The sequence below is a fragment of the Acomys minous genome, assembly GCF_964271855.1.
Source record: "Acomys minous genome assembly, chromosome: 1".
In the NCBI taxonomy this organism is placed as follows: domain Eukaryota; kingdom Metazoa; phylum Chordata; class Mammalia; order Rodentia; family Muridae; genus Acomys; species Acomys minous.
This window is the reverse complement of record NC_140483.1, coordinates 175,907,853-175,923,517: the sequence shown is the minus strand read 5'-3', so window position 1 is coordinate 175,923,517 and position 15,665 is coordinate 175,907,853. Positions and strand designations below refer to the sequence as shown.

General features: G+C 38.5%; 1 protein-coding gene across 6 annotated transcripts in view; it reads right to left on the bottom strand.

Annotated features, from left to right (window-relative positions):
• The window catches only part of ADAMTSL1 (ADAMTS like 1), an 888,380-nt gene that overhangs the window by 268,184 nt on the left and 604,531 nt on the right, over window positions 1–15,665 (bottom strand). For all 6 annotated transcript variants that reach the window (XM_084779022.1, XM_084779023.1, XM_084779024.1 and 3 more), the window contains exon 5: window positions 7,398–7,634. In XM_084779022.1, the coding sequence (XP_084635148.1) occupies window positions 7,398–7,634 (237 nt within the window). The remainder of the gene's footprint in view (window positions 1–7,397; window positions 7,635–15,665) is intronic.

The following is a 15,665-nucleotide window of genomic DNA, read 5'->3' as shown; positions in this document are numbered from 1 at the left end:
TGCAAAGTCTAAGAAACCACAAATGCCAGCTCAGACTCTTATACCCAGAAAAACTTTCAATTACCATAGATAGGGAAAATAAAACACTCCCTGATAAAATCAAACTTAAACAACAACAGTCAACAAATCTAGACATACAGAAGTCACTAGAAGGAAAAATCAAACCTAAAGAGATTAACTATGTCTAAGAAAGCACAGAGAATAACTTCAGATTAGGGAATCAAAAGAAGGGACACACACACACACACACACACACACACACACACACACACACACACTGCTGCTGCCGCCACTGCTGCCATGACTACCACTACCACCACCATCATCCCCCAAATAACAGGAATCAACAAACACTGCTCATGATAAAGATCAACATCAATGGACTCAATTACCCAATGAAATGACATGTCACAGACTAGCAGAATGGATGGGAAAACAGGAGTCATCCTTCTGTTGAATCCAAGAACCCCACCTTAACATCAACACATCACCTTAGGGTAAAAGGATGGAAAATATATATTCCAAGCAAACGAAACTAAAAAGCAAGCTGGTGTGGCCATTTTAATATCTGACAAAATAGACATCAAAACAAAATTAATCAGAAGAGATATAGAATACTACATACTTATCAAATAAAAAATTCACCAAGAGGATATTGCAGTTCTTAACATCTATACACCAAACCTAAGGGGACACAAGTTCAAAAAAGAAAGATTACTACAGCTTAAATCACACACTGACCCACACAGGCTGATAGTGAAAGATTTCAATACTCTACTCTCATCAATAGATAGGTCATCCAGACAAAAATTTGAACACAGAAATCCTGGAGCTAACTGACATTAAATAGCAAATAGAAAGAACAGATATTTACAAAACATTTAACCCAAATTAAAAAAAATATACATTCATTTTAGCACCTCATGGAACTTTTGCCCAAATTGACCACATAGTCAGACACCAAGCAAATCTCAACATATATAAAAAAATAACACTCTGCATCCTATCTGACTACCATACATTAAAACTGAATATCAACAACAAAAGTAACAATATAAAGATTAGAAAATCATAGAAATTGAACAACTCACCACTGAATGAAAAAAAAATGGGTCAAGCCAGAAATAAAGAATTAAAGATTTTCTAGAATTGAATGAAAATGAATACTCAATGCATGCAAATTTATGGGACACAATGAAGGGTATTCTAAGAGGCAAGTGCATACCACTAGTGTCTACATGAAAAAAAATGGAGATTTCATACTAGTAGTGTATCAGCCCAACTGGAAGTTCTTGAACAAAAAGAAGACATCACAGAAGTAGACAGCAAGAAATAATTAAACTCAGGGTTGAAGTCAATAAAAAGAGAAACAACAACAACAACAAAAAATTAATGAAACAGAGTTGATTCTTTGGGAATATCAATAAAATTGACAAGCCCTTATCCAAATTAGCTAAAAGGCAGAGACAATATGCAAATTAACAAAATTAAAAATGACAAGAGACCATAACTACAGAAGCCATGGAAATCCAGAGGTTCTTAACTTTAAGTACTTGTACTCTACCAAATTGGCAATTCTAAAAGAAAGAGATAACTTTTTCAGTACATACACTTATCAAAGTTAAATTAAGGTCAGATAAGCAATCTAAACAAACCAATAACCCCCAGTGAAAAAGAAGCAATAAATAAAAGTCTCTCAACCAAAAATACCCGAGAGCCAGAAAGATTAGCACAGAATTCTAGCAGACATTCAAAGAAGATATAATGCCAATGCTACTCAAATTATTCCACAAAATAGAAACATAAGCAACACTGTCCAATTTTTTATTGAGGCCATGATTACCCTGACACCCAAACCATGTAAAGAACTAACAAAGAAAAAGAATTACAGACCAATTTTCCTAATGAACATAGATGCAAAACCTCTCAATAAAATACTTGCAAATTGAATCCAAGAGCACATAAAAAAAATCTACCATAATCAAATAGATTTTACCCCAAAGATTCAAGGGTGATTCAACATACATAAACTGATTAATGTAATCAACCATATAAACAAACTGAAAGAAAAAAACATCACATAATCATCTCATTAGATGCAGAAAAGGCCTTTGACAAAAATTCAAACAATTTCATAATAAAAGCCTTGAAAAAGTTAGGGATACAAAGGACATGCCTTAACATATTAGAGGGCAGTTTATGGCAAGCTCATAGCTGTCATAAAGTTAAATGGTAGAAACTCAGGGAAATTCAGCTAAAAACAGAAACAAGGCAGGGCTGTCCACTCTCTCCATACGTATTCAACATTAGCTAGAGCAATAGGACAATAAGATCAGGGGGCTATAAATGAGAATGGAAGAAGAAGCCAATGTATCTTTAATCACAGATGATACGATGGGAGATATGTGACCCTAAAAATTCTATCAGGAAACTCCTAGAGCTTATAAATACTTTTAGCAAAGCGACTGGATACAAAATTAGCTCATGTAAATAAGTAGCCATCCTATAATCCAATGGCAAATGTGCTGAGAAAGAAACCAGGGAAACAACACCATTCACAACAGCCTCAAATAATATAAAATATCTTAGGGTGACTTTAACTAAGGAAGTGAAAGACATGTATGATAAAAAGTTTAAGACATTGAAAAAAGAAATTGAAGAAGTTATAAGAAGATGGAAAGATCTCCTATGCTAGTTAACCAGTAGGGTTAATATAGTATAAATGGCTAGCCTACCAAAACCAATATAGAGTCTCAGTGTAATCCTCATCAAAATTCCAACACAGTTTTTCACAGACCTTGAAAGGATAATTTTCAGTTTCATGTGGACACACACACACACACACACACACACACACACACACACACACACACACACAACCCTGGATAGCTAAAACAATTTCAAATAATAAAAGAATTGTGGGACATATCATTATCCCTGACTTCATGTTGCACTGCAGAGCTATAGCAGTAATAACAGCATGGTATTGGCAGAAAAACAGACATTTTAATCTATGGAATCAAATAGAAAACTCAAATATAAATCCCTACACTTATGACAACCTAATTAAAAAAAGAAGCCAGAAATACATACTGGAAAAAAAGACAGCATTAAAAAAAAAAAGTGGCCAAACTGGACAGCTATATGTAGAAAAATCCAAATAGATCTGTATCACCCTTCACAAAACTAAATTCCAAGTGGATCAAAGACCTCAGACCAAAATCTGATAGACTATGTATGGAATAGCCTGTGACTTATTAGCGCAGGAAAAGACTATCTGAACAGAATACCATTAGCACAAGCATTAATACCAATAATTAATGAATGGAACCTCATGAAACTGAAAAACTTCTGTATAGCAAAGGACACCTCAGTCCAAGAGGCAGTCTACAGAATAGGAAAAGATTCTTATAATTACACATCCAATAGAGGGATAATAGCCCACATATATAAAAAAACTCAAAACACTGGATATAAATTAAACAAATAACCTAATTAAGAAATGAGACACAGATGGAAACAGAGAGGTCACAAAAGAGGAATCTCAAATGGTTTAGAACCAGTTAAAGAAATGCTTAACATGATTAGTCATCAGGGAAATGAAAATTAAAACCACTTTGTTATTTCATCTTATATCTGGCAGAATGGCTAAGATCAGTAAAGGAAGTAACAGCTCATGCTGCTGAGGAGGAGGAGTAAGAAGAACACACCTCCATGGCTGGTGCGGTGTAAACAGACAGTATGGAAACTTGTGGTATTTCCTTGGAAAGATCAATCTACCTCAAGATCCAGCTGTGCAACTCTTGGGAATGTTTCCCAAAGATGCTTCATCCTATTACAGAAACAATTGCTCAACTATGTTCGTTGTTGCTCCATTTATACTAGCTAGAAATTGGAAACAACCTCAACAGAAGAATGGATACAGAAAATGTGGTACATTTACACCATGGAGTGTTACTCAAGCTGTTAAAAAAAATAAAATCACAAATTTTTCAAGTAAATTGGGTGAAACTAGAAAAAAAATCATACCGAGAGAGGTAACCAAAACTAAGAGAGTCAAATATGGTGTATTCACTTATATGTGGTTATTAGCTTTTAAATCAATGATAACCAGCCTATAACCCACAGGACCACAGTAGTTAGGTACAGAGTAAGGGATTTGGGGAGGCAGATTGCTCTCCCTAGGAAAAGGTAAGAGAATAGATAGTTATGGGTGGATTGGAGGGGGCTTTGGAGTAGGAGGAACAACTAAAATTAAGGGGCATTTTAGGGTGGTATGGAAACCTAATACAGTAGAAACTTTCTAAAATATATACATATATGAGAGAGATCTAAATGAATTACTAAATAATGGGGGAGAGAGAGCCCCAACTGGCCATCACCAAATAAAGCTTCCATTACTGGGACTGGGTGATACATAATTGAGTTGTTGGCCAAAGAGGTCCCATGAAAACCCCTAAACAACCCAGTCTGTTGCCAAGACTGTAACTTGTTCTCTAGGTTGGCTTGACTGAAACACACCTGTGATGCTGTAGGAAGAGGGAGCCAAGCTTACACCCTTTATGAATCCACATTAAGTTGTAGTTTTGGTGTGCTTGGGTGTGATTTATTTGTTTCATTTCCTTCCTGTTCTGGTTGTCATTACCCAGGGCGGGGCTGATGCTTCAGCCCCCTTAGGTGGCACAGGACCCTCCAATAGAGCTGGCTCTCTGTCCCAGGACTCCTTATAATTGAGTATAATGATCTTTTTAAAGAAGATTTTTGAGTCTGTCTTTCTATTTTAAAGTCTTTCATTTACTGTTTATTGTAGTCCTATCTGCCATGTCAGACTTCATGATTATTTATAAAAGCACCTTTTTTTGTTGTTGTTCACTTTCAACCTGTGACCCACTCTCTCTCCAGCCAAATAATTCTGCTTTTTTAGAGTTCTAATGAAATCTGAGATTTCCTTACCTCACCATGCCCTTGCCCCTTACACAAGAAATAAATCCATAATATTCAGTTGTAATTTCTATGTATGGACCACATTTATTTTAAACCCGTGGTGCTCAACCTGCAGATTGTGACCCAGAGGTCACCTAAGACCTTTGGAAAACACAGATATTTACATTACGATTCATAACAGTAGCAAAGTTACAGGCATGAAGTAGCAACAAAAATAATTTTATGGCTGGGGGGGTCACCACAACGTGAGGAACTGTATTAAAGGGTCACAGCATCTGGAAGGTTGAGGACCACTGTTTTAAACAATGCTATCTTTTACATCTACTCCCACGTGAAACAAACCACAACTGTGTGAATCTAAATTAAAGAGGCATGTGCATGCTTAATAGTCACAACAGAGCACTATTTCTCCATATTTATCACGTAGAGTTTATTTTATTTTTTTTTTCACCTGCTGAGTTAGGATTTTCTTTTAGTTACCAAGGTACATGAGGCGGGCTGGCAGGAAGCACCCAGGGAGAGAGCAGGCCAGCTTGAACTATCATGCAACAACGCCACCCTAATTTGCTGACCTGACTTGTGGATTTTGGTTCCCTTGAAAATGTAGTATTATAGAAACACTGACACGGATAATAGAAGATCAGGAGTTTAGTCCCGTTTCTGACATGATGTAATTGTCACATGATTGTGCAGATTTTCTAGTCCTTACATTTCTATTTACAAGCACTCACGCAGTGTATACAGACAAGGGACCATAACTCCCAGACATTGCAGTGCAGTCTTTTCCATATGTTTATTTCCATTACTTACTATTCCTGAAATATTTCATAATTCCACTTCAATAAATCAAGAGTTCTTAATGGCAGTATACTGAAAATTTTATTTGTATTTTGTGTGAGCATCTGTGAGTGTATCTGTGTGAGCATATGTTATGTGTGTGCAGGTGAAAGCCAGAGGAGGGTGTGGGATTCTCTGGAAGTAGAGATAATAGTAGTTGTGAATCTCCTGACATGGTGCTGGAAAGGAAGTTGGGTCCTCTGAAAAAGAAAGGCATGCTCTTACTCACTGGGCCAGCCATCTCTCCGGGCTCAGTGGGACTATTTATTTTTTAAAAATCACAAATAATTTTGCCAGTAGTTGTAAAATACCACAAATAATGTTCTACATGTGTTGTTCTTACGGGTATGCGGCTACTGTCTAAGACCCTTGCAATCTTGAGAACAGTAAAACCCTATGTTCACATTTCCACCTGGAATTCATACATCTAAGATACAAAGACATGTCTGCTGTATGTATCTCTTCTCCCTTCTCCTATCTGAAACCGTCTGAACACGCCTCTTCCAGCTTCACCGTTCTAACCCGTATGAAGAAAGAAGTGCATCTGGTTCCTCGTCTCACGCATAAAACCTTGTCTTAGATCTCATAACAGTTTACACAGTATTTTTTTCTTATAAATCAATATATAGACTTGTTTTAAATAAATGTAAATTTAAAACAAATCACTGAATCATTCATACTTTCATCACATTATATGTTTTTATATCATAGATTCAGACTCGATCAATGTCTTCTCACTTGAGGCAAATGTTCTTGTTGTCTGTACCGTGATACATAAAAGAACATGGTGACTGACTAATAGTAATCAGAGAACCTGCTCACTCTAAAATGTAGGTGGCTCTTCACATTCCAAAAGCTGAGCCTGGAAATGAGGAAGACAAGGTCCCGGCAAGCAGACCAACAATGTCATGACCAGCAACTAACATGTTGTTGCTTACTGAGTCTTCAAATACACTGATGAGTTGATATCAGAAATCAATCCATTTTATATGTCCTTGGATTTCAAGGGTTACCTGTCTGAAACCTAGCCTAGCTGTTAAATGGCAGGCTTTGCTTCTTGATACAATTTGTGTGAATATTCAATATAGTTGCAGGCGGTAAGGAGGTGCGTTCTCCTAACTGAGCCACTCTGAAATTCTATATAGATGAAAACGAATGCCTGAAAACATGCATAACATACCTCTCTCTGTGTCTGTCCGTTCGTCTGTCTGTCTGTCTCTTTCTCTGTCACATACATGCATACACACAAGTACACACACAGTTCTTCCCTCCTGCCCTTTCTTCATCCACCTCTTACCAATTTTCAGGAACATTTGAGCTATATGTAATTTCAAAATTCATTATCGAAGTACAATATTCAATTATTTTTATTCTCTCCCACTCAAGTATCATCCAAGGAATGAAAAAACAAGCAAACAAGCAAACCAACCAACCAACCAACCAACTGAACTACAGCCTGTATTTCCTTAACACCAGCATGGAATACAATACCCACACCATTTCCTTAAATTATAATCTTCAACTCTTTATAAACTCCAGGAGTAACTCCGAGAAACTTATTTACGTGCAGGCACAAGAGCTCTGGCCCAATCTCATGGCCAGACTTCAGCACTTACTTGGCATAGGCCGCTGATACACATATCCAATGATTCTGTATGGCATCGTGTGCCGTCTAAGACCTTCGGGGCTAGTTCCACAACCAGGCTGGTTCCTCTGGCTTGGCACTTGAGTGAACATGGGTTGTCCGGGTCATTAGACACAGGAAGCCATTCATAAAACTGGCCATGGTACTTGACATCATTATGAGCGGAACACTGCTGAGCTCGGAAATCACCTGCTTCTGGTGGGCAGTCCTGGAAAAGAGGGGGAGAGGGTACAAGTACACATTATGAGAATAGTTCCAATTAGAAATTTGGAACAGGAGGCTGGAGAGATGGCTCAGAGGTTAAGGGCATTGACTGCTCCTCCAGAGGTCCTGAGTTCCCCAGCCACTACATGGTGGCTTACAACTATCTGTAATGTGATCAGATGCCCTCTTCTGGCCTGCAGGTGTATGTGCAGCCAGAGAACTGTATACATAATAATAAATAAATAAATAAATCTTAAAAAAAAAAAAGAAATGTGGAACAGCTGTATAGTCTGTGAAGGTCATAGAAAACAAAATACATGTCCTAATCATTACAAATGGACTCACTGTATCTCTTTAGCGGTTATATGATTATTTGGGTCCTTAAAATATAAAGATCTGAGAGATATGCAACTTTGATAGATTTTTCTTATTGAAGCCAAATGAGAAAATAACTAGCAGGAAATAAATCTTTGGGTTGCCATAAGGGCAAAGTAGCCATCTTGAAATACTTTCCAAAAGATGGCTGCCCACTCATGATCTCTTCAGCATTGTGACATTCCTATTGCTTCTAATTTTGGATAGCTGCAAGTGTTTTTGTCTCTCTTCACCCAGAAAGTGAGAGGTATGACAATGTTTTGTTTGGTTTTTGTCATACTGGGGATTGTTGTGATGGTTTTATGTGCCCTAGGCAAGAAAGAAGAGTTTTGTTGTTGATCTATAGCGCTAGTTCATTACATTAAAAACTTTTATGAGGTTGGTTATTTTTTCTTGCATGTCTATCTGTGCATCATGTGCATGTCTTGTGCTTGCAGAGGCCAGAAGAGGGTACTGGATCCCCTGGCACTGGAGTCCCAGATGGTTGTAAGCTGCTAGAAATTGAACCCAGGTCTACTGGAAAAGCAACAGAGCTCTTAACCACCAAGCCCCACCTAGACTTTAAAGTTTATTGATTGATTATTGATTGATTGATTGATTTACTGATTGATTATCAAGGCAGCCCTTGCTTTTCACTTTGTAGCCCAAGCTGGTCTGGAACTTGTGCTCCCTCTGCCTCAGCCTCTTGAGTATTAAAGACTATGGATGTGAACCATCACACCAACCTAAACCTGTGTTGGGCCTTTGTTTTATAGCTAGTGGAAAAGAGCTCTGAGAATTTTATTTAAGGAACATGTGGTGTCACTTGTGGCCTGTTTTCTAAAATTCAGGTTTCATAGCTTCTAAAATTAATATGGGGAACAGAGAAGAGAAGCCATCCTTTCTATATGAATTGCTTTAGGCTCAGGCAGTGAGGCAAAAAGAAGAGGGCATGGATGTTCTCCACAGATGGATGTGTGGCAGAGAGACTTCTTACATCCGGCTTCCCATGCTGTGTATGGAGGCAATAGAACACTCAGCTCACAAAGCTGATTGAGAAGTTCATGACCATAGGCCAGCTATTGACTGGCACAAGGGAGATATTCAGTAGTAATTACTTTGAACATTTAATGAGCTGATTTGATGAAAAGAACCAGAGAATTAGGATAGTCTATTAATTTAAATTTTAAATAATGTTGACTGAAGCTGATGAAAAAGAAAATCCCCTAAATGTGTATTTCATAAGGGAAAACTTAAAATATAGAACTATAATTGGCAATGATTATTGTCTAAGGGATGATAAAACTCAGAGAGCAAATACAATCAAGCTTTTTAAAAGGATGAAATGGTGGGTGGTCTTTAAGCGTGGATGGGGAAGGAGATCAGTACAGTAGAAGAAAAAGGGACAATTAACACTAAGGATGTCTGAAAAAGCCTCAATTAGTCATATCACTTATATTTACTGGAAATTACTTGTAATGTATGTAAGTATGTATGTATGTATGTGTATATATATATGAATGTACATGTACATATGTGAATGTGTGTGCATATATATATATACATATACATATATATGTATTTGAAATTGTGTTATAACACTTAGAATGACAGTGCTCTCCACAAGAGTCATAGACTATCTAATAAAAACCCTAATACCAAGCATGTGAAACCTCCTTTTGAGATGTTGGTTAGCAGAATACAAGAGATTCACACAAAAAAAATATAGGCCTTTGCTATTGCCCTTGGTGGCCACCTAAAGGGTAAGTTCCCATTGCTGAAGACACCACACACCTCAGAAGACTCAAATTGAGTCTCACCTGCAAAGCCTCCCTCCTGAAGTTTAGTTTTCACAGGAACAGAAGATGTTATGAAAGCTGACAAAGGAGGGAAGCTATGAATTGCCCCACTCAGCTGTGATTTCTATGAATCACAACCACGGCCAACATGACAAGACCTTTCTAAAGGTACAATACTGGCATTCGTATCTTGATGGTAACCAACAGTTGTCTAATTAGACTTAAGGCCTGCTCAACAGGAGGGAAATTATGTATGTTAATGGAAATCTAGCCAACTACCAAGGGGTAGCAGCCTTGCAGATCTTAGAGGAGAACCAATTCTTTTCACTTTATCAGATCAGTGCAATTCCTAACTGTATTCTAAAACCTATTTTATACATATAGGTAGGTGTAGCTTTAAGCCCTCAATCAAGAAACTTTTCTTTGTAGCATATGGTTACTATCACAGAATACTAGTAGCTCAATTGATTATGGGGTACCCAGTACTTAGGTGGGTACAGCTCCAACACAACTCCTGCACCTAAAGCTCAGGAAACATCACAATCAGAAGGACTGTGAGATCCAGAGAACCAGGAAGTCTGCTTCAAGATTGTATCTTTAGAAATGACAAGGAAGCTACATCCATAATATCTCAACAATATGGCTTTCTAAATAAGATCTGATTAAAGATGACACCAATACCTATGTTAAGGTGGAAGGGAAAGTCTCAAAGGACCCCTACCCATAGAGCTGCTAGTGACTTCTAAGAGAAGGAAAATTAGTCTTGCTCAGAGACTGGCCTCCTAAATGGTTATCTAATGCCACGTAGTCAGCCCTGAACTCATATGCACACAATAAACACTAAGCTGATTTAGCAGGTACATTCATATATTTACGTGTGGGTCTCTACTGGATGAAGTTGCAACAAGCACAGGGAATTCCTAGAAATACGTCACCCCTATGCTGAGATCCTAGCCTCCAGCAAATAACCTTGAATTGTACCTAAAAATCACCTTCTCACACATTGGATCGTTAAGCATAGTTTTCTCCTTGCCCATAAACGAGGTACTGTACCTACTGTATGTAGATTAAATGTCCTGGCACCCTTAGCCCTAGTGAGTCAGACACATACACCCCAAAACCCCTCCCCACTTTCCAAGGTTTATAAATAAAGGCAGGCTGGCTTGCTGGGGGGGTCCCTCAAGTGCTAGTGCTCATGCATGTTCTCTTGCTCACTGTTCCTCCACTATGACTGTCTGAGACTGCATTTATCCCTGGGGAGGGAACCGCCACTAGATGCCCAGTGGCCAGGCAGCAGTAGGGCCTGCTCCATCACAGCCACTGGCCTGGTCTCACTGGGCCTGGTCTCACAGACCTGCCGGCTACTGGCCTTCAAACATCTGCCTGCTCGCTCTGCTGCAAGCCCAGAACCTGGCCAAGAGCCCAGGCGATGGGCCTCACCCTAAAGTGCTCTAGGGCCCTCTTAGGAAGAAACCAACCCTCAGGACCTTTGATCTTGAGGTCCCATCCGGAAGCAAGCAGCACCTGGACTGACCCACAGGATATGGAACTCAGACCCACCCACCGGACAGGGAATGACCTTTACACATATCTAACACTGCTACTAATGATAAGAATAATCATCAACAATAATAAAAAGAGGCCATGAGTTTGGCGGGGAGTGACGGGGGACATGAGAGGGACTTGAGAGACAGGACATGAAAGAGGTTGGAGGGAAGAAAGGGAAGGAAGGAAATGCTATGCTTTAATTAAAACTATAAATACTAATCCACAAAGGGAGATAGTACTTTTACTTTAGGCTGGATTTTTGATAGTGTCCTAATTTGATTTTCTGTTACTCTGTTAAGTTATTTGGACCCAAACAAACTGAAGAATAAAGGGTTTTCTTTTTGTTTTTATTTTTTAATTATTTTATTTTTGTAAAGAGCTTTTTTTTTTCTGGCTTACAAATCTAGGCTCAAGATTCAATGCAAAAATGTAAAATATATTTTCTTATTAGTATATTTGTTTATTGAGAGTGAAAGACAGTGGTAAGAGAAAGTATAATTTATATAAAATATAATCTATACGTAAGTACCCAACAAGGCCCAAATGACTTTAAGTATCACCAGAGAAGTTTCCTGCCTTTTGCAGTGATGGGGCTGGTTAACTTGTTAAGTGTGAGGGCACAGTCTAACCTAGGAAGAGAATCGTAAGTGTGAGGACACAGTCTAACCTAGGAAAAGAATCGTAAGTGTGAGGACACAGTCTAACCTAGGAAAAGAATCATAAACGAAGGAATGTATGGTATAGGTACATACTGTGTACTACATTTATTGGTTTATCTTAAGAAATGCAAATTGCACTGTGCAAAGCTACAGAGTGTGCACCAGTGTTCTAACACCAGCCTGTTTCCGATCTTAACTTCTGAGAGAAAAGTGCTGATCAGCTGACTCAACGAGGCTCTTTGTAGATCCATGTTCTAAAGGTCACGTTACCTCTTGCCTGCTTTAGAAATTCTACCAACATTTGTTTAGGCCTCATCTGTTAACTTCTGCCCTAAGCCAACCTTTCTACTAACTTCAGTCCAAGTTCTTCCCATTGTTTCTCTAAATCTCCTTGCTGGGCTTCTTAGAGTCTCCCTCAAGCTGTTTCTTTCCCATGCCAGCAGGTTGAATAAGCCAGGCTTTACATGGTCCACAAGTTCCTCTGGGACCGTTAACAAGAAAACCTACCTAAACAGATCGTCTAATTAAGAAAATTTAAATCAAGTATGTTATATGACACCTGCCATTTTAGCATCCCCTTGCTTACTTTGTAGCACAGAAATACTAAAGCAGGTTCATTGACACAGAACATTAAGGAAGTTGCTTTAACAGTCCCAAGCCCTTCTCCTAACTATCTTTGCCTCTATTCTATGAACAGAGGAGAGTGGGCTTAGAAGGGAATTCCAAGGGCAGAGTTAATCATCTTGCCAGGTGAGGAGATTGACACATACTTAAGAGATGCACTAGTATGAAGCACAGTTAGTTTTCTGCATTTTTCCAACCCCAAGAACTCCTACAGACTTTTCATTTCCTTCTGCCTGACAAACTATGTTCACGTGTTTCCTAAAATGTTGAAGACTCAAAGTGGTAAAAAAAAGGAAAATGATGGAAAAACAAGGTAAAGATGTTTTCTGTGATAAAACTAGTGACCATATTCAGACATACTGTAGAGAACTGAAGGGCAAATGTGTACTCACCTGCATGTACTGGTTCCACGAATACCCCTGGTGCACTTTATGATTTCTTTCTACAACTTTAAATGTACTCCTGACAGTAATAATGAATATGAATACTTTTAGACACTTTTAGCACCTTTGTTTTTCTCCATGGAAAGTTTTGTAGAGTTGTGAGAATAAATTTTGTGAAATCATGGATGCTCTTGACCTGGAGTTCGGAGCTGGAAACTGAACTTGAGCCTTCTGACTATTTGAGTTTATTTGTACTTGGCAAAATGCAACTTCCGGTTTTAAGAAAAGGACTGAAGAGGAATTATAAAACAGGCCAAGAAAGCTCCTTGGACATCTAATAGCTCTTACAAAATAACATGCTGATGACTTAAGTGTAAATGGTTCAAAAACATATGAATTGAATTTCTCTTGAAGTACACATACGTAAATATTAAGGGAAGAAGGACTTGGCAAAAGACTTTGTTTGAACTAAAAACATCTCACGTGTCATTCAGGATATTCATTGAACCTCTGGAGGAAGCTCAGAGAAAGTTCCTGTAGCCTCTTGTCCCACACATGCCCTAATGAACAGTATCACCACCACCACCAACACAGTAGTAATAATAGCTGTGATCCTGTAGAGAGCTACCATCTGCAGAGATTTTAGTTTTTAATTATACTTTAGTGTCTTAAAAAAGTGTATTTCCCAAGTCAGATTCATAAATGAATGGCCTAAGTGCTTTATACCATGTGAGACCTTTTCTTCGATATCACCTTTGAGACATCAACATTTGGGGCGGCGCTCTTTAGCACAACGCACAGTTTTGAGCCAGAAGGTCATTTTTCTCTGGGTATAAGTAATTCAGAAGGTACAGAACCCACACAGCTCTCATAAAGCATTGAAGGTAGAAATAATAGTCTTTTAATGAGATATTTAAAATAAAAGCAAAAAACAAATTATGATTTATATACTTCTGCATGGAAGACAAAACCACAGGAAGTCAGTGACTGGATCAAACACAACCTACTCCTTACTGACAAACAAAACAAAACAAAAACCCTGATAAAACTAATGGGGGACACAGGAAGTGGATACAGATCCTGCCCTTCCTGTTCCCCACTGGCTTTAGAAGTACCATCAAGTAGAAATAGAGCAAGGCAAAGGAAAAGTGAAAGGGGAAAATCTCACAGCACCCTGAAACTCTAACACACCTGTAGAGGCCCTGCGTCAGGTTCTTGGGCTAGGAACTTAGTGCATCTGTGAAAATATTTTTTAGTTTTGTAATAAATGATCCTGCAAATTACTGTAGTTAGCCACTTATTATAATGCTTTTTTTCTACCCAGTGTCTAAGCACTTAATCTTAGCCATGTCGGAGCTGTGTCCTTTAAGAACACAAAAATGAAATCTGACCTTTTTTGCTCCCATAATTCATACAGCCCATGGGGCTCTGTCATATATGGACCCACTTCAAAACATTCTCTAGTTAATCAACTACTCTGTGGGAAAGATACTATGGATCCCAGATGTCCCCTGATATCGATTCAAGGATCAGATTACACCATAGGACAGAAGAGGGCCAGCCTTTCAGACCATATACACTGATTCTATCTCAGCAGCTAAGGTGACACATATGAAAGGCCTTAAAATAGATTTTTAAAAAATACGCAGATTTGGAGGTCAGTAGGAGTAGTACTATTTTATCTTCAATTTATTTATTTAATCACTGAAATTTTGATAGGGTGTCATATAGCCCAAACTGGCCTCAACTTTATCATTTGTAGCTGAGGATGTTGAACCCCAGACCTTCCTGCCTCCACCTCCCCCATGCTGGGTGTGCATCACCATGACTGGCTTTTACATGCATTCTTTGTAAAGAACGCATTTTCTTCCTGATGGCCATCCATCTGCTTTACCTCTGCTTCTAAGTACCTGGTTGTTGCTTTTGAATGCAATCGTATAACTAGCCTGTCACTATGGGTTGTAAAGGCCATTTATTTTATGTGTGTGGATGCTTTGCCCACTTGTGTGTGCATCACATTCATACCTGGTGCCTGTGGGAAGTATCAGTGCCCCTGGAACTACAGTTACACAAGCTTGAGAGCCACTATGTAGGTAACCGTAATTAAACTCTGGTCTTCTAGACGAACAGCCAGTGCTCTTAACTACTGAACCATCTCTCCAGACCCAGGTACCATGCTTTTATTTATGTTCAATGGTAATACTTGAAATAATCATAAAAAAAACTGGAAATTACATCCTCATGATCATATACTACAGTCATTTTTAAAAAAACCTTTTCATCTCATTTAATTTTCTCTGTTACGGCTGTTCTTCTAAACTTCATATGGTAATCATTTATTCTGCACAAAAGTCACTATGAAAGAAAATTGCATCAGAACTGTTAGGTGTATACCCTATCCTCCAATACAGGACCACCTCTTACAGAGAGAACTGTAGACATCTACCAGCTACTTGAGAACTGTAGAAGGCACATCAGTTCTAACTTTCCCCCTGTAAATAACAGGCACCCTTACATTATTGATGTTAAAGCAGAAAAGGAGAGACACAAACAATTCCTCTACCAATGACTTGATGGAGGACCTGTAATACACTTTGATGTGCTCACTGCCTCAGTGTGCTACATAGAAGCTGCATTCCTCGGCCATATAGCTTGGCCTTTTAATTAC